Below are 19,996 nucleotides of genomic sequence, written 5' to 3' on the forward strand. Positions count from 1 at the left end.
CGGGCAGAGCGCAGGACGCAGGACGCGGGGCGGTCGCCGACAGGGCTCGGGCGGCTGGCGGTGGGCGCAGGCTCCCCGGTGCCCGCCCCTCCGCTTGGGGGGGTCGCAAGCGGGCGGCCGGGGAGGGGCCGGCACCGCCGCGGCAAAATGAGCCTGCTGTCGGCCATCGACACGAGCGCCGCCTCGGTATACCAGCCGGCCCAACTGCTCAACTGGGTCTACCTGTCGCTGCAGGACACTCACCAAACCAGCGCCTTCGATGCTTTCCGGCCGGAGCCCACAGCCGCCGCCGCACCGCCGGAGCTGGCCTTCGGCAAGGGCCGCCCAGAGCAACTGGGCTCGCCCTTGCACTCCAGCTATCTCAACAGCTTTTTCCAGCTGCAGCGGGGAGAGGTGGGTGCCCCCGCGCGCCCCCGCCCTCCGCCCCACTGAGCCGGACGGTTTCCTATCTGTCCAGCTCTTCCTGGCCTGACTCTGCCCAGCTCCGCATCGCTCGGCTGGTCTTGGCTTAGCTTCGTTCGATTCTGCCAAACTCGCCGCCCGAAGTCCCCGGGGCACCGGGAACGCGTCACCTCCCGGCTGAGCCCGGCCGGGAGCAGCTCAGGCCCGGGCGGGGCTCTCCTGCCCCCTCTCCAAGCCTGGGGAGCCCTGCTCGTAGGGGGCTGGGAGAGGGAGTTGGGGGAGGTTGTCTCCGGATTCCCTACAGACAGCTGGGGTGCGGCCAGGGCGGGGAGCCCCTTCCAAGTGTCCTTCCCACGCCCAACTCTATCAGCCTCCTGGCCACCGCTGGCTTGGGACCGAAACTGCAAATTCTGCTCCAAGCTCCTCTGGAAGGCCTGAAATCTTTTTTTCTCTGATTTCTGTGGTTCCTGACCGGAGGGGCACCCTGGATAGCAGTGAGTGCAGAGGGGGCTTTTCCTCCTGTTTTCACACGGGGACCCCCAGATACATCCTCCAGCTGCTTGCCCTCCTCCAACCACATAGGAAGTGGTTTTTAAGGCTTGACCCCGCATACTGTGCTGTCCTCTGCCCCCCGCCCCCCCAGCCTGGAAGGAAATGAAAGGGAAATCCTCTTGAGCTCTTGGGAGGGGGACTAGATAAGGGGAGAGTTTCCAGCTGCCCAGTGCCTTCTGCAGAAACCTGGGCCGGCTATGTCACAAAGTCTGCCTATTTGGTGGATTCAGTTACAAAGTCGACTGGGCAGTGCCTCTTTGCCAGCTAGATAAATACACAGATCATCACCTTCTCCCAAACCCTTTTGAGGAGTCCTCTCTGAAGCCTGCCTAGATTCCACTTTTCTCTCTAGCTAGCCCAGAGGAAATCCTCCCCCTCTGACACCCCCACTTACTCCTGCCTCATTTGGGAATTGCAGACACTTATCTGTTTTCCTCCCCTTGTGGGGTCTTTCTCTGCAAAGGTGCAGAAGGTGGGGGATGCACATGGGGTTACTTTCTCTCTAGACCTGGGCACATGGGTTCGTTTTAGGGGAGTCAAAGTCCTGAATGGGCTGGGGAAAGGGCCTGGATGCTGGGGATGAGATGAGGAGGCAGGGGCCTCATAAGCATGTTTAACTCTGAGGTTATTTACTGGGGTAGACATGGCCATGTAAAATGCTGGCCTAAGGCCAGCACCACTCAGGCCAACCTATTGACCTGTGTAGGGAGGCTGGGCATAGTGGAGGTAGATGAGTCTGGAAAGGCACCCTTTGGTGCCAAGCAAAAGCATTTGTATGCTAAAACTCTTGGTAAACTGTAAGGCATTCTCTCCACTTGAGGAATTGTTCCTGGCTGGGGATCTTTCTTTTTTGTAAGAGAATTTTCTGCCTCTTCAGGGAACTGGCTTCAGGTGTCCACTGACTTTGGAGGACTGTTTGTGGGGTGTTACTTCAGTGTCTGGGGCTTTGTTCTCTTACCAAACACTTGTTGAGCTCTGGGTTGCAGCCACAGGCTAGTGGGGGCCATAGATGAGTAGACAGACAAGCCAGTGCAGAGTATGAACAGTGGGTGACTTAATGGAAGGGGCTGTGGGAGCCCCAAGTGAGCTCTTCTAGGAAGGAGGGTGACCATGACCTGCAGCTCAAGTGGGGCTCCCTAATTAGCCTCTGCTATCCTCCCCCTGCTTCCACCCTTTGGTGGCCTTGTTCCCTGCCTTTAGGTCTGCACTGAGAGGACCTGGGAGCTCTTGACCATCAAGACCCCCTGAGAGAGTAGGATGTTGTTCCTTTTCTTAAAAATTTCTGGCATCTGGCTCAGCGCCTGTAGCTTAGGGGCTAGGGCACCGGCCACATACACTGAGGCTGGCAGTTTGAACCCAGCCAGGGCCTGCCAAACAACAATGACAACTACAACAAAAAAATAGCTGGGCATTGTGGTAAGCGCCTATAGTCCCAGCTACTTGGGAGGCTGAGGCAAGAGAATCGCTTAAGCCCAAGAGTTTGAGGTTGCTGTGAGCTGTGACACTATGGCACTCCACCGAGGGCAACATACTGAGACTATGTCTCAAAAAAAAAAAAAATTCCTGGCATCTAGGTTCCTAGCTGGAGCTCAGTGGGACCTCCTCTCTCTTCTTGCTGTAAACCTCATTTCCCCATGAAGGGGCATAGTGCAGAAGGAACAGGTATACTGTATAGTGATGGGAAAAGTCTCTCATAACCTAACTCAAAGGAACCCTGTCTCTCTTGGACCTCAGTTTACCCATCTGTTAGATTTAGTCTCTGCTGTCCCCCAGGATGGTATGTCTGGGATTTGAGACCTGTTCAGACAAGGGGTTATGTGCCTGAATGCAGGCTGGGTTAGGGGAGGAGATAACAGGGGCGTGTCTTATGCTTACAGGACAGTGGCTTCCTCAGAGGGACTGGAGGGCTGTGCCTATTGACTCCTGGAAGACTCTTTTGGCTTCAGGCTCACTCGACCTCACCCCCCACCCACTTTACCTCCTAAACACTCTTCGAGCCCCAGCTGTGCTCCTGGGGACAGGCCTTTCCTATATCCAGGGCTTAGCTGGTGACCTAATCTGGCTCTAAAATAGCAACTGGCTAAGAAGGCAAAAAAAAAAAAAAAAACCACCCCCTACCTCAGTGCCACCAAAGGGCTGGTCAGAGAGGAAGCAAGTCGTGTGTGGGCTGGAGGGGACTCTATGAAGGGACCCAGGGGGCCCAGAAGTGTCGCCATTCTGTGCAAGGCCTGGCAGGCCCCATGGCAGTGCCTGCGGATGTGACTTGCATGCTGACCGCTGACCACAGCCTGTCTGTGCCAGCTCCTGTGCCAAGAGCCCACCTCCCTCCTGCACCACCCCCAGGCTGCTCCCACCACAATAGCTAAACACCATGAATGCAGCTGGGATTTGGGGGGGTGAGGACATGGGGGCACAGAAGCCCATTGTGCCCCTGGAACCTCAGCTCGGGAAGCTGAAGATAAGCCAAGGGTTCTGAGTGGCACACTGGCCCTGGGAGCAGAGAGGGAGATGGCAGAGTTCACATACAAGTACAGGAGCAAGCACCAGGAGGTGGCTTGGATTCTTGGGGCTTCCCAGCTCGTGGAGAGTGTGCCAGGCCAAAGCAGGCACATCTTGTACAGTTTTAAAAGGCCTCGGTGTATAGAAACTAGGTCCCGTAAACCCCAGTTTCAAAAACCTGCTCTATGGCAACAATATACATATGCCTTTGAAGAAGGGTTCCTGTGGCCCTTGGGTGAGGCCCTCCTCTTCTCTCCAGGTAATTCTTAGGAGTGGGGGTTGGGCAGCATGGGGTCTGGTCTGGTAAGTTTTGTTTCGAATTTTAATTCATAGCAGTGAAGAGTCTACCTCTGGAAAACTGGAACTATGTCCTTGTTAAACATTACCTCTTGTGCCCCTAAGGATGCTAAGAGCCTCTGCTAGGTAGTCCCTATAACCCCTTGGCCCCCAGGTGGACATGGCTATCTCATTGCATTCAGGCTAGATTCTTAGGGCAGTTGTTTTCTTCCCTTCTTTCAGGGAGACAGGTAGCTGGAAAGTATAGCTGTCAAGAGACCCCTACTTTACGGATGTTGAGGGAAAGACTTTGGTGTCAAGTACAATTGGAAAGCACAGCATACTGTCTTTCCTGGCTACCACAATGAAGGCTCTGAGAAGATCTGCAATACAAAACCTGTTAACCTTTCTTCAGCCAACATTTCCCAAATCTATTTGGCCAGAGAATGTTTTTGGCACAGAATAGCTGCCAGCATTCTTCCAAACATCTCAAGGCCCAGGGATACTCCACTGAGGCGAACCTCTCCCTTGTTGGATAGTTTTAACTTTTAGGAAGCTCTTCCTAGAGCTGTTAACTTAGGTGCCCCATACTGGGTTGAAGCATTATCTTCTGGAGCATCGAGAGCATCTTGCTCTTTGGGTCCACCCATGGGAGATTTGAGAACAGCAGCACGAGTGCCATGCAGATTAACAGACGACCCCTCCCAGGGCCTCAGCCTTTCTGCACAGAATGGCTATAAGAACTCTTAAGCAAGCATCTGTGGCATCTTGCTTTAGAAGGCCCTAGTCTCAATAGTTTTCTGAGGGTTTGATTGTGTCACCTGCCCTTGATGGGTGTAAAAAAGCCCAGGGGCCACCTGACCAGTATGGATGTATAAAACAAAGCCACATTTCTGCCCAAGGATGGTGTTTGCCTGGCTAGAGCTGAGAGTGGGGTTCAGGAGCTGAGGCTGGTTCCCAGCAGCCTTTGTGATCTGTGTGGCTTGGGTTGAGGGGGGCAGCCCCAGGGCCTGGGAGGACTGGCCATTCTCCCTTAGCCAAGAAGCTTGGGAGGATACCCTCAGCTCCCTTAGCTACTCTTGGAAAGCTGAACTGTGACTCAGGGATGGAAGACCGTCATTTGAGAGACCGTTGGCTGAGGCAACCTGACCCTCCCTCTGTCGAATTAAGTTGACTGGGCAAGCGTGGGCTCAGAGAGAAGATCACACCTCATGGACCTTCTGAGTCAGGTGGGAGGGAAGAAAGCAGGCAGCATTATAGTTAGTAATTACAAGCCACAGAGAGCCAGATGCTGTCAGAGGAGGGACCCTGAAGAAGATGGCCCTTGCAAAGCAGTCCCTTACTCTTGAGCAGTGCTTTTTTCTTCACATCTATTTCCTCATAGCTGCTACCATTTTATAGATGGGAACACAGAGACCTGGCAAGTCACTCAGCAAGTCAGCCACAGAGCTAGATCTAGTACTCTTCTGTGTTTCAGCCATGAGTTGGCTCTGTGACTTGTCCTGAAGTTGGCCCCAACATTAGCTCTCATCTGGGTCAGTCTCTGGGCCCTAGTGCCATGCAAGACTTAGTGCCTCTGACATTTTGTCTCTGATCCTAAACCTTTTGAGGAGTGGTAGGCATTGATTATGGGTACTGGCTTTCCTGCCAAGTCCCTGCTCTAGCTGCTCCCCAGAAAGCCAGTGTGGAGCTCCACCAGACACTAGTCCAAGGCTGGCCTGTTTTAGGAGATGGACACTAAGCACTTTTTAATCCACATCCTAGCCTGTGTGCAGCAACCCAAATGTCCAGATGGGGAAAGTAAGGGCCTTGAAGAGGAAGATGATGGTTTAGGCTATTGTTGGCAGAACCAGGGCTCCAGCCTGGGTTTTAGGATATGTTATGCATCTGTGTGTGTGCGTATGGTGGTGGTGGTGTGTAATCCTGTATTCAGCCCTCTTTGGGCCAGTCTGGTCTACTTGAGTTTTCTGAAAGCACCAAGCAATCCCACTCCTCTAAGCTTTCGTACTTGGTATTGCTTCTACCTAAAATGCCATTTTACACCCATGTGCAATGGACAGGTATGACACATGGATGTGACACCTCTCAGTGGCTTTACCTGGCTGCCGTGGCAGCAGTGCTCCCTCTAGCTGCTGTGATCCTGTGACAGATAAGTTGTAGATGCTTCTGGTGAGCTGTTTAACATCTAGTCTTGTCCTATAATATTCAGAGTGAGTCTGTCTCAATAGCTAGATTGTTAGCACTCTGAGAATAAGAATCTTATCTTTTATCCATTGCAATCCTGGCATCTGATGTTTAGCCAGTGCCCAGAACATGCTAGGTGATCAGTTAAGGTTTACTAGATGGGCGGGTAGGTGGGTGGATAGATGGCTGACTTGACCCATGGGCGACACCTCTCTTCCATCTCTGGGCTGGTGATTATGTAAATATTCTCTTCAGTCTCTTAGACTCTCATTTTATCTCATAGAAAAGTTTATTGATTGCTTAATTAATGGGATTAGCTGACTTGGGAGATAGTGAAACCTTGTCCCCAGGGGTGTCCCAGCAGAGGCTTAGGTATGCTGATGGTCCTGGGGTCTCTTTGATTAAGGACCTCTTTGAGAATTTAAAGATAGCTAAAGTTCTTGTCAGAACAATGCAGAGTACAAGCATGTGCGCACACACATTTGCACGTGACAGTAGATCCCAGGTATATGAAGTCCCCTGATATATAGGCTGCAGCCTTGGTGGTACCCCAGACTGACTAAATATTAGGGACCTTTCCAGCCCTAGGATTCTCATATTCATGCTTTTTGCTTTCATTCAGCACACTCTAGCAGTGAGAGACAGCCTGGTCCCTAGTGCTTAACTAGCTGGGTAGAGGGTATGTAGCTGTGAAAGGTGAGCACCTGTCAGGTGAGTGGTGACCCTGAGCAGAAGCTAGAACCAAGGAGGAAGAGGGAGTCCCTTGCGTCTTCTCTACCTTGTCCTGATACCACTGCCCGTTCCTCCTACCCACTCCCCTCACCAAAAAGAGCCTGATTATTTAAATTAGAGTATTTTACTGAGCACTGGCTGTATGCAGGGAACTGTGTTTTATAGGTGCTGGGTGTTGGTCCTCCGGGAGGCAGTGGTGCCCTGTGGGGTCCTGGGTGAAGGGGTCCTGCCCTGTCATGGCCAGCCCCGTACCTTCCTGGCCCACAGGTCATCTTTAGACCTCAGGAATGGACATAGAACCAGAGGCTGAGCACTACTGGGTTAAGATGTGGCCTGGTTTTCATCAGGCCTCTCCTTGCCTTGTACATGGTCGTTACCCTCTGTCTCTGAGCCCAGCCCGAGTCCACTTTTGTGTGTACAGGACATACATGTATTAGACTCCCAGTGATGGGAGCCCCAGATAGACCCCTAGGAGTAGAAGTGCAGATCCCCATTGAAGAAGGGGTGGAGTCATTGTGGGATAAATGGTTTCTTGTCCCAAACAGAGGAGTGTGGGTGCGTGTGCATGCGCGTGTCTTGGGGGGGTGGGGTAGGGGTGGCTTTGGGATAAGAAAGCAGTTGTTCAGCTAATGAAAAGAGGTCCCACAGTGCAGGGGCCAAATCAGAGAGTTCCTCCTCCAGGGCCTTCTCAGGCAGGACCACTCAGCACTTGCTTCTGTGCAGCCTTTTCAGGGCTGCCCCTGCCTGGTGGCCTGGCCCTAGGCACTGCCTTCCAATAGCCTTGTCGTGCCCTTCCCAGCGGATGCTGCACTCCATTATTACCTACTCTCTCTGTCTCTCTTTTCTGTCTCCTGTCCTGTCTCTGTGCCTTCCCTTCTCCCTCTGGGCTGCCCTCCGAGGCTTCTGCCTATCTGCCCTGATTCCTGCCCACCGCTTGCCCACTGTGCCCTCTCACTGTCCTGGGGGAGGGGAGGAGAGGGGGACTTTCTCTGGGGAACAGTGGAGTCAGCCCTGGAGAGCTCTGCCTCTGCACCCCATATTCTATAGCAAAACCACCATCCATCCCAGAGCCCAAAGTCCTCATGCAGCCTAGAGAAACTGGTCCATCATCTTTCCAGCCTAAATGGCTTAGTATATGACATCACAGGGCCTCTGTGCCAAGGAGAATGGTCCATGCCTGGCATTTTCCTCTGGCTCCTCTTCGTATAGGAGAAGCCAAGCCTGGGAGGTCATGTAAAGGCTGAAATACAACAGGCTAGCACATAAGTATCTGTGTTCCCTTGGGCAAGTTCCTCAACCTCTCTGAGCCTCAGTTTCTTGCTCTATAAAATGGGACTGATAATGCCCATTCAAATAGTGATCTTTTTTTTTTTTCAGACAGAATCTCACTCAGTTGCCCCAGGGTTAGGTTGAGTGCTGTGGCATCTCTTGCCTTAGCCTCCCAAGTAGCTGGGACTACAGGCACTGGCCATAAGGCCCAGCTACTTTTTTTTAGAGATGGGATCTTGTTCTCGCTCAGGCTGGTCTCACAAACCCACAAGTTCAAGTGATCCTCCCACCTTGGCCTCCTAGAATGCTAGGATTACAGGCATGAGCCCCTACGCCCAGCCCTAAATAGTGTTCTTGACTGGGCCAGGCTCATGCCTGTAATTTCAGCACTTTAGGAGAATCTCTTAAGGCCAGGAGTTTGAAACCAAGCTGGGCAACATAGTGAGACCTCATCTGTACAAAAAAATTAAATATTATCCAGCTGTGGTGGTGTGAAACTATATAGTCCTGGCTACTCAGGAAGCTAAGATAGGAGGATTGTTTGTGCCCAGGATTCTGAGGTTACAGTGAGCTGTGACCCATGCTGGGTGACAGAGTAAGACCTTGTCTCTACAAAAGAAAAAATTGTGCGCATGCCCAATATAGGAAACTAAGAAAAGCAAAAGATCTAGTCAGGTGTATCAGACGTAGCACAAGGAGGATAAACTATAGTGTTTTGCCATCTAACTTTCCCTAATAGCCGAGCAAGAACCTTGGAGAAGTTCCAGCCTGATGCTCAGTCCCTCACATATGGTGGGAGGGTCCCGGGCTTACTGCTATCTGTTGGGGTCACTGACCTAGGGAGGAAAGAGAGGCAGCCTCTTCCCCAAGGCCAGTGATTTAGGCCTGGATCGCCTAGGGGCATCTACCTACCACATACGTGGGTCTGCCCTCCACTCTTTCCTGGAGAGGCCTAATCTAGGCAGAGAGTACCCTTACACCCAGTACCCAGGGCTGCTGAGACCCCAACTTGAACCATTTAAGGCAGCATTCTTCAACCTTTTATTTAATTTCATGGCACACTTGAACCTATAGTTAAACTTCGGTAGCACACTTAAATTATGTTGGTCAAAAAAAAGGAATATATTTATTGTGCTTTGAACATCGTTCAAAAAAAATTTAATTAATGGTATTTAAAAATTTTCACAGCACACCTAAGATCTCTCATGGCATACCAGTGGGCTGAGACACACCAGTTGAAAATGACTGCTTTATGGTGTTCGGGCACCCATTGCCCTGTCTGTCAGTGGGTCTCCCAGGCCCTGCCCTACCTGTGACCGTCTGCACCCAAGACAGGAGTCGGGACAGCAAAACAGTCCTGGCTCTGGGGTGATGGAGGGTTGCAGAACCTTTGTCTTTAGGGATATCCAGCCTTGTGGGAGAGTGAGGAAGCATCACTCTTGCAAAGAGATGAGAGGCTTCAGAGCTGCACCAGGCAACGGCAGGCAGAATTACATGGTAGTCACTTTCTCCACCAATCACATTGCTGGACTGAGCCACAGCTGGGGGTTCAGGGAAGCCCCTGGAGGAGGCGTCACTGGCCAGTCGGGCCTTGGGAGCACTTCAGTTTGTGCTTTTTTACACTGTTCTTTGGAGTCTGAGGCCTGAGTAAGGGGAAGAGGGTGTTCTGCATACTGGGCTCTGGGCCGTCTTTCAGTTCCTGGTGTTTGCACCCCAGGAAGGCATGATAGCAGACATAATCAAGGTGGCCGTTCTTTTTCTCTCCATTTATAGTGTATAAATGGGAAACCAAGAGACCAGGCCCCAGCTCTGTGTGGGGTGGGACAGAACTCTGTGTGTGCTGGCCTCGGCTCTGGCCAGTCCCCCAGGCTGTGGAAACAGTCGGAAGGCTGACTCGCCTTTCACCTCCATGGCCCAAGCTCAAACGAGGCTTCAGAGAGGAAACAGCTCCCTGCCCCACCCGCCCTGTGCACCAGCCAGGCAAGCAGGACTTCTGGCCCTGAGGCCTGGATGGGTGCCCTGGTCTATGTCCTGGTGCCTCTCTGGGCCTCAGTTTCTCTATCTATAACTTCAAAATGAGGCTGGATCAGCTGACAGGATCTCCGCTTTCAGCTCAAGGGTAATGTTCATCTTGACTTAGAGCTGGCGGAAGGGAGCAGGAGTAGCCCTTGGAGACTAGACTAGGGAGGTCGTGAGGAGGGAGAGCTCTGGCATAAAGCTGCCGTGGGCAGGGGTGAAGCTGTGGCCCTTGAGAGGCAGTGGGTGGAGTATGGAGCTGCCAGGCAGTGGGCTGGCTGCTCCAAGGCCTCTGGCTGCCCAGGGATGCCCACGGGGCTGCCCGTGGGCAGGAGAGCGTGGCCACAAGACGGGGGAGAGAGGTTTTCAGGGTGTAATTAGTGCACTTTTTGGCACCCACTGAACTTCCCCTTCCTCTTGACAGTCTGCTGCCAAAACAGTCCTGATTCCTGTGGACTTGGTTAAATCTTATCCAGAAAAGAAAAAAAAAAAAAAAGAACGAAAGAAAGAAAAAGAAAAGGGGGGAAGAAAATAAGAGGGTTGTTATTTGTGAAATTACATTTCCCAGCTATGAGCGTGAGTCACACCATTTGGAGCTTCAAGTTTCTTGTTTGGATGAACTTTTCTCTGAAAGGCTGGGGCCTATTTGGGGTAGGAGGGGTCTCCTGCTTTGAGGAGTGTCTTAGAGTGAAGATAGGGAGAGACCTTGCTGGTTGGAAGGTCTCAGTGCTCTCAACTGGGTGGGGCTGGGCCAGTTGTACCCCAACTGACCCTAGGGAAGCTTAGAAAGCACCCACTACTTGGGGGAGGGGGAGGAGAAGTTGTTGTTTGATGGGTGCAGAGTTTTAGTTTGAGAAGATGAAAAAGTTCTGGGGGTAGATGGTGGTGATGGTTGCACAACACTGTAAATGCACTTAATGCCACTGAACTGTACACTTAAAGTTGTTGAAATGACAATTTTTGGTGTGTATTTTACTATACACCCAGAAATGCAGATTTCGTGCTCACAGTCCCAGGTAGTCAGCTGTTTTGGTAGGTCTAAGGTGTGGCTTGTATTTGTTACAAGCTTCCTAGGTCATTTAAGACGGGCTTGAAGACAGTCATTTAATGTGTAAAATGGGGATAGTGACCCATAGGTTAGAGTAAAAATCAGCTGTCTTAATATGTATAAAATTTCCACTGCTGGAGACATAGTAAAGCTTATGGGATCTGTTACTATTATCATCGAATCTGATTTCTATTGGACCCCTTCTCCCCACTCCCCCACCATGTCCCATAAGGCTGACCCCACTGGCTCACTTTCCTCCAGGGATGGGAGACCCACTGCCTCTCAGGTTGGACCATTGTATCTTGGGCTTGTCTGAGGGCAGGGTCCCTCTGAGGCTGAGTGCAGCCCCTGCGCACCTGCGGGCCCTGGGTTGCATGATGCATCCCATGATAGGGCTGGGCAGTAGTGGAGCAGATTTGGGACCCCAGATTCAGTGGAACCCCAGTCACTGCCACCTACTGTTTTGGTTGCCCCAGATGTGATGTTTATTCTTTTACTTTCACATCCCAAGCTCTGGTCCACAAGTACATGAGAGGGAACAGAAGCCCAGAGAGGGAAAACACTCTGGTCACAAAGCAGTGTGTCCCAAGAGACCGAGGTGATTAAGGCTGTGTCCATTAGGAGGGGAATGGCAGACCCCCAGAGCTGGGTATACTGAGGGAGGGACCAGCTCCCGAGCTACCTCCTTCCCATCCTACACTGAGGGGACACAAAGAAGCCTGTCCCACTCTGGGCCCAAATCTGCCCCATCTCTGTAAGGGAGACTGAGGCCCTTACTTTCAGGGCCCCACTTCTCTATCAGCCTTAAGAACAAAGCTTCATCTCTTCTCAGACCCAAAGTCCCCCAAGGTCCATTGCTTACGCCTGCAATTTTGGGACAACTGAGCTAGGGCCAGGAGTGTCCAGGCCCCATGCCTAGGTTTGTCATTGACCATCCTGGGGAAGCTACCTCTTTTCAGCCTTGGCCTTGCCCCGGAAAGGGGGACCCATAGCTGTTCCTTGCCAGCTTCATTGTAGGCCCACCTTCACTAAATTCCAGTGCGCCTGGCCGCCTGGAGCCTGTGACTCCTATAAATAGAGGCTGTATACAGCAGGAGGGGGCCTGGACCACATCTGCTTTGAAGCTAAGTGAGATGTCTGGTTCCTGTCATCTGGAGGTGAGAGAGATGGACCACTGCCCTCCTCCGACTCCCAGAGAAGTGGCTTGGTCTCCTCATGCCGCAGGAGAAGGCAGAGGGCTGGACTTTAGTCTTCTCTTGTGTAAAGTGGAAATAGTGCTGCAAGCTCATGTTCCTTTTCCTTCCAAGAAGAGAAACTGAGTCAACAGAGGTTTGCCTAACGTCACTCCACCACCAGTTAGTGACAAGGCCCCAAATCTAACAGGTTGCTTTCTACTATACCTTGTTACCTAGTGACAGCGAGTGAAAAATAACAGTAATTAATAACAGCCTTTATCATTATCATCACCACCATTTACTGAGTGGTTCTTAAGTGCCAGGCACGAGATAAAATGCTTTACACTCATGACCTCATTTTAGCCTTAGAGAAACCCTAGGGTAGCAGTCCTCATTCCCATTTTAAAGACAGGGCCACAGAGGCCCAGGTCGTTAACTGGCTTGTCCGTAGACACGTGACCAGAATTAGGACTTGAACTCGGGCTCCTGGAGGCCGGGGTCTTGGGCAGCTGAATGCTCAGTATGAGTTCGTGTGTGTGTGTGTGTGTGTGTGTGTGTGTGTGTGTGTATGTATGGGGGGGGCATAGAAACTCCCGCAGGGCTGCACCCACAAGCCCCTGTGCCTCTGTCTCCCGCAGGCGCTGAGTAGCAGCGTGTACAAGAGCGCCTCACCCTACGGCTCCCTCAACAACATTGCTGATGGCCTCAGCTCCCTCACTGAGCACTTCTCTGACCTGACTCTCACCTCTGAGGCCCGCAAGCCCAGCAAGCGGCCCCCGCCCAACTACCTGTGCCACCTGTGCTTCAACAAAGGACATTACATCAAGGACTGCCCCCAGGTAAGGCCGCAGCACAGGCTTCCTTGCTGACTGCAGCCCAGCTTCTGTAGACAGGGCGGGTGGAGCAGCGTCTCCAGGGGCTTATCCACTGAGAGTGGTCCTGGCCTTCTGGTCATCATCTTTTTGTCCCCTCTGGAGTTTCTGAGCCCAGGCTGGGTGGTGTGGACAGGACAAAGGCCCAGCTTGGGCCCATGCTGGCTGGTTGGCAGTCTGGGTGAAGGATGTCTGGACCCACACTGGGCCCCCAAATGAAGTTCAAGTCTTCTATGAGGGGTGGAGCTTCATCTCCTACTCGCTGGGAAGGAATGTGGGCTTTGGGCCAGGAATCCAGATGTGCGGCCCTTCCCCCTCCTCTGCTCCTGGTGGAGGAGGTGACTTTGTACCCCCATGATAGTTCTTGCCAAGGGCTGCAGGCAAAGCGGGACTGGGCCTCTCTCTCACTGATGCTTCTCTGTGACGGGGTGGGGCTACTGGGGCATCTCACTCAAGGATGACCCTGACTCACCAGTAGACATGACTGTGGGGTCTGAGGTGAGCAGTCATTTTAAATACAGTATGAGATTATCAGTGAGTTTCTTCACTATTTTTACTATTTTCTAATTTTTTACAATGTGGCATTACTTTTACTTTATATATGTAATGGGAATGGAATCCTGGAAACTCTGAAAATCCACGTGGTATTACCCTCCAGATGTTAAAGCCAAGGCGTGGTTGGGTGGGGCCAAATCCTTCCAGGCCCAGTGGGAGGCCGAGGCATCCTTGTGGCTCATTGCCTACCCAGCCTCTGGTCAAGATTGGCTGGGCCATGGTTTAGGTCCTTGCCACTTCAAGTACGGCCCAGAACAGCTGCCGCTGTGCCTCTGTGGAGCTTGTTAGAAATGCGTGGTTGCAGGCCCACCCGCTCTGCATTTTGATAAGATCCCTAGGTGGGGTGTGGTTCCCCGCCCCGGGCCCTGAATGGTGGAGTTAACCTACTGGTGGCCTTCCTCCAGACCCCATACCCCCACTGGGCTCTGTCTACCTCTCAACATATGCCCACAGGCTGGGGAGTGGGCAGAACAGGCTTGAGCCCAGTAAGGAGGAGACAGGGCCTGTGCCAAGTGCTCTCCAAGCAATATTTCATTTGACGACACTACCCTATGTGTGAAATGCTCTCCTTGGCCTCATTTTGTGTGAAGAAACATCTGGAGGGAACTCACACAGTATCATTGAGTTGGTCAGTGCAGGGCCGGGATTCTAACCCAGGCAGGCAGGTCACAGACACTCAGACACCAGCAGGAGCTCTGAGGGTTTCAAGGAGGTACAGTCACTCTGGGCTGGCAGCCTGGGGAAGCTTCCAGGAACAAGAGGGCTTGAAAGGAGGGTGTCAAGGCCTCTCGCAGTGTGACCAGTATCTAAAGGCAGCGGATGGTGAGCCAGAGGGGGAGAGATGGTGAAAGTGTGCGTAAGCGAGTGTGTACACGTGTGCACTCACTACCCTTTCTCCAGACAGGGCCAGAGCTCTTCTGAATATTGGGACAAGCTGGGCACGGTGTCTCATGGGAGTAGTCTCAGCTCCTCAGGAGGCTGAGGCAGGAGGATCATCTGAGCCCAGAAGTCAAAACCAATCTGGGCAATTTAGTAAGGCCTTGTCTTAAAAAAAAGAAAAAAAGGGCGGTGCCTATGGCTTAAAGGAGTAGGGCGCCGGCCCCATATGCCAGAGTTGGGTTCAAATCTAGCCCTGGCCAAAAACTGCAAAAAAAAGAAAGAAAGAAAGAAAGAAAAAAATAATGTTGGGGCAGAGGGTCCCACCTGCTTTCCAGTACAGTGTCAACACTGGTTCCTCCTTTGCCTGGGTCACTGTGTCGTGAAGGGCTCTCAGCTCTATGGCAGAAATAGAAGTAGTGGGCCCCTTTTATAATGGGAGAAACAATCTGAGAGAGGTGCAGTGCAGAGGAGAGGGCAGGAGGGCAGGAGGGCAGGACAAGCACGGGAGCTTGAGACCTCAGTCAGTGTTCTTGGCATCCTCGAGTGGCCATGCCACTCCAAGTTGAGAAGTGGAGTGGTCTGTGGAGCCTCAATTTCTCCCTTGAGCTGGCTGAGGCCTTCTCCCAGCCCCATCCCAAACCTGTTTCTCTCTGGGTCTCCTGAAGGCCCAAGATCTCCCTCTTTGCCTCGCAAGCGGTGGGAGCAGTGGCTCACAGCATCAATTTTGTCATCTATCTCATGAGGCTAATGGGAGCACTGACACACTGGAGTGCTGTGAGGATGCAAAGAGACAATGAATGGAAAATGCTCGGCACAGGACCTGGCGCACAGGAAGCACTCAATAAATGTCTACTAGTGTTATTTTTTTTCTCCTTTGGATCACGCAAAGAGGTCTTCCACCTGGAAAGATACTAGGTGTTTGGGCAGGTTGGAATTTAAATTGGATGCTGTGTACCTCCCATCATCTGACCACAATCTTCCAGGGCAGGAGCTAGGCTGGATTCACTTTGGGCTGTCTGACCTTGTGCCAACTCAAGGTACCTCACATGACAAGTACTCAGCACAAGTCTTCTGAAGGAAGGAGCAGGTTGACAAGGCTTTTATGAGCCATAGAAGAAAACCCATGTTGCAAATGAAATATTATATAAAAGCTTAATGGCTCGGCGCCTGTGGCTCAAGAGGCTAAGGTGCCAGCTATATACACCTAAGGTGGCAGGTTCGAATCCAGCCCGGGCCCGCCAAACAACAATGATGGCTGCAACCAAAAAAAAATAGTCAGGTGTTGTGGCAGGCGCCTGTGGTCCCAGCTACTTGGGAGGCTGAGGCAGGAGACTCACTTAAGCCCAGGAGTTGGAGGTTGCTGTGAGTTGTGATGCCACAGCACTCTACCCAGGGCAACAGAGTGAGACTCTGTCTCAAAAAAAAAAAAAACTTAACATATGCGATATTGAAAGTAGAATGTTTTGGGGGAACAGCTTTCATGAGCTATGATTTGCTTACCGTATAATGCAACCATTTAAAGTGTACTATTCAGTGATTTCCAGTATACGCATAGTTGTGCAGCTGTCACCACCATCAAAGAATATTTTCATCACGTCAGAAAGGAACTTCGTACTCTGGGTTCCACCTCCTGCTCTTCCAGCCCCTGGCAACCATTACTCATCTGCTTACTATCTATGTAGATTTGCCTATTCTGGACATTTCCTAGAAATAGAATCATACGAGGCTGGGCTCAGTGGCTCACACCTGTAATCAATCCTAAGGTGGGTTGATTGCTTGAGTTTAGGAGTTCAATACCAGCCCAACCAAGAGTGAGACCCCCATCTCTATTAAAAATAAAAAAAAACTATTCAGCATCAGACAGGTCCTATAGTCCTAGCTACTTAGGAGGTTGAGGTAGGAGAACCTCTTGAGGTTGCTGAGAGCTACGATGATGCCTCAGCACTCTACCCAGGGTGACAGAGTAGGACTCTGTCTCAAAAAAAAAAAAAAAGAAAGAAATAGAATCATATGATTACATGGTCTTTTATGACTGGCTTCTGTCACTTAGTGTGATGTTTTCAAGGTTCATTCCTTGTAGCAGGCATCAATACCCATAATTTTGAAAGTGTCCCATTATGTTCTATTTTCTGGAATAGTGAAGATTAATATTAATTGTTCTTTAAATGTTTGGTAGAATTCACCTGTGATGACATCAGAACCTGGGCTTTCCTTTGTGGGTTAGGTTTTTGATTATTAATTAAATCTGTTTACTTGTTATAGGTCTATTCTAGTCTTCTATTTCTTTCTTTCTTTTTTTTTTTTAAGAGACAGAGTCTCACTTTGTCGCCCTTGGTAGAGTGCCGTGGCGTCACAGCTCACAGCAACCTCCAGCTCTTGGGCTTAGGTGATTCTCAGCCTCCTGGGTAGCTTGAACTATAGGCACCCACAATGCACAGCTATTTTTGTTGTTGTTGTTGTTGAGGTTTGGTTGGGGTTGGGTTCGAACCTGCCACCCTTGGTATATGATATTCTACTCACTGAGTCACAGGCACTGCCCCAGTCTTCTGTTTCTTCTTGACTCAGTGTAGCATGTGTATTTCTAGGAATTAGGCCATTTCATTGAATTTATCTAATTTATTGACACATTTGTCCACAGTATTTTATTGTAATCTTTTTTATTTCTGTCAGGTTGGTAATAATGTCCCATCTTCATTTCTGGGTCTTGTCATTTGAATCCTTTGAATCTTCTCTTTTTCTTTCATCGATCTAACTTCATAATTTAAAGTTTTGTCAGTTTTGTTAGACTTTTCAAAGAACCAACTTTTGGTTTAGTTGATTATTGCTTTTCTATTCTTTATTTCATTACATTCCACTCTAATCTTTATCTTTAAATTGCAGTAAAATCACAGAATGATACAATTTACCATCTTAACTATTTTTAAGTATACAGTACAGTGACATTAAATATATTCACACTGTTATGTGACCATTACCATCATCTATCCACAGAACTCTCTTTTTCTTGTAACACTGAAATTTTATACTTATCATACAATAGTTCCTCCCCCCGCCCCCAATGCCAATGTACTTTCTGCACTGTGAGTTTGACTACTTCAGATACCTCTTATTAGAGGAATCGCACAGTATTTGTCCTTTGTGATATAGGCTTAGTTAATTTGGCATAATGTCCTCAAGGTTCGTTTATTTCATAGTATGTGTCAGAGTTTTGTTCTGTTTTAAGGCTGAGTGTTTCTTTCAATAGTAAACTATTTTAAATTGCACCTGAGTTTTATGGACACCCTGTCTATATACCACGTTTTGTTGACCCTTTCATCCATCAATGGACAGCTGATTGCTTCCACCTTTGGCTATTGTGAATATTGCTGCTATGAACAGGGTTTACAAATATCTCTTTGACTCCTTGCTTTCAGTTCTCCACTCTAATCTCTATTATTTCCTTCCATCAGCTTGCTTTAGGCTTGGTTTGCTCTTCTTTCCCTAGTTACTGTCTTTGTATCCTTCTTCCTATTTCTTCTGCCTTTATATTCTTCTTTTTTTAATGGAGATGTTTATAGTTTTGAATTTCCCTCTGAGCTCCATCCCATAAGTTTTGGCATGTTATGTTTTTATTTTTGTTTATCATGGGTATTTTCTCATTTCCCTTGTGATTTCTTCTTTGGCCCGCTGGTTATTTAGAAGCGTGTTGTTTAATATCCACATATTTGTGAGTTTCCCAAACATCTTTTAATGATTTCTAACTTTATTCCATTGTGGTCATAGAACATACTTTATATTATGTCAGTCCTTCTAAATTTATTGTGGTTTGTTTCAGAGCCTAGCATATGAGCCATCCTGGAGAATGTTTCATGTGCGCTTGAAAGGAATGTATTCTGCTGTTGTAAGAATGTATTCTGCTGTTGTTTGATGGCTGTTAGGTCTAGTTGGTTTATAGTGATGCTTAGATCTTCTATTGCCTGCTTCATACTCTGTCTAGTTCTTCTATCCATTATCTTAAGCGGAGATATTGAAGTCCTCAACTATTATTGTTTGCTTGGCTCTTTTTTCTTCAATTCTCATTGTTTTTGTTTCATATGTTTTGGTACCCTATTATTAGGTGTACCTGTGTTTATGCTTACTGTATCTTCCTGATGGAGTATTCCATTTATTGTTATAAAAATGTCCTTCTCTAGTAATATATTTTGTTTTAAAGCCAATTTCATCTGATCTTATAGTTAGTTTTCTTGGGGTTGCTGTTCAAATGATAGATATTTTTTCATCTGTTTACTTTCAACAGTATTTGAATCTAAAGCATTTCTCCTATAGATAGCATATAGTTGGATCTTGGTTTTTTTTTGTTGTCCAGTCTGAAAATCCATGTCTTTTGATTGGATTATTTAATCCATTCACATTAATGATATGGTTGGATTTAGATCTGCCATTTTACTGCCATGTATTATCTAAATTACTTACATCTTTTTGTTCCTCTATTCCTCCTTTATTGCTTTCTTTGGTATTAATTTTCTAATGTAACATTTTAATTTTTTAATGATTTTTTTCGCTGCATTCTTTTAGTTATTTTGTTAGTGATTGCTCTAGAGCTTATTTTATAATCTTACTCGAATCTGCTTCAGATCTGTAATAACTTAATTCCAATGAGATATAAAAATGTTACTCCTATATAGTTCTATTCTCTCCTTGCCCTGGTTTTCAGTAGTTTCATTATACTATATGTATTTGTGGATCTCTTTATGCTTATCCTACTTATTGTCTGTTGAGCTACTTGGTTGCATTGATTAAAATTCTTTATCAGATTTGTGAAGTTTTCAGCCATTATTTCTTCAAATATTCTTTCTGCTCTTTTATCTCCTTTCCTTCTGGGGGATGAATTTTTAAATAATCTGAATGTTTTTAAAATCTTCAATGGTCTAACTGGGGGGGTGGGATGTGTAGAATCCTAGGATAGGATTTCTGCCTGGGCCCTGAAGCTGCCCATGGAGCCACAAGGGTCAGAGGAAGGCAACAGTGAAAGTGATTTATCATTCTCTGCCAATGGCCCTGGTGGTGTACACAGGAACAGGGTTTGAAAAGTAGCATATCAGTGTCCAGAGCTCAGCTCATCAGAGCGATGGGGCCTCTCACATGTCTTAGGGACAGAGAGAGGAGGCTTGGGTATGGTAGGAAGGCTGGAAGCTCCTATCGCAGAGGCAGAAGGTGCTAGAGAGCAATTCTGAATGTTGCAGTAAGGCAATTCTGCCTTGCAGGTTAAGGTGGTGTTTGGGCCATAGTCCACCTTCAGTAGTGTTAGTGCCGGCCTAAGAAGTCTTAGGACCCAAGAGTGCCTGTCCCACTTGGTTCTTGACAAAACAACCTCTGTTGTTCCCACATAGTGTGCCAGCCATCCAGCCCAAGGGCAATAATAGCTGCTAAGTGCTGAGTTTACCACTGAGTTCAGCATGTCATATGTATTAGTTCATTTAATTCTCAACAACACTCTCAAAGAGGTACGACAGATAGATAGATAGAGAGATAGAGAAAGTGAGAGAGAGAGAGAGAGA

At 49.0% G+C, this 19,996-nt stretch overlaps 1 protein-coding gene across 2 annotated transcripts in view; it reads left to right on the forward strand.

The window, feature by feature from the left end:
- Positions 1-6: 6 nt before the first annotated feature.
- The window catches only part of ZCCHC24 (zinc finger CCHC-type containing 24), a 58,113-nt gene continuing 38,123 nt past the window's right edge, over positions 7-19,996 (forward strand). For both annotated transcript variants that reach the window (XM_003783517.2, XM_023509506.1), the window contains exons 1-2: positions 7-393; positions 12,792-12,992. In XM_003783517.2, coding sequence (XP_003783565.1) covers positions 148-393; positions 12,792-12,992 — 447 coding nt within the window. In that variant the 5' untranslated portion in view covers positions 7-147. The remainder of the gene's footprint in view (positions 394-12,791; positions 12,993-19,996) is intronic.

This window comes from Otolemur garnettii, unplaced genomic scaffold (genome assembly GCF_000181295.1).
Source record: "Otolemur garnettii isolate 467f Iridium unplaced genomic scaffold, OtoGar3 scaffold00008, whole genome shotgun sequence".
Classification (NCBI taxonomy): domain Eukaryota; kingdom Metazoa; phylum Chordata; class Mammalia; order Primates; family Galagidae; genus Otolemur; species Otolemur garnettii.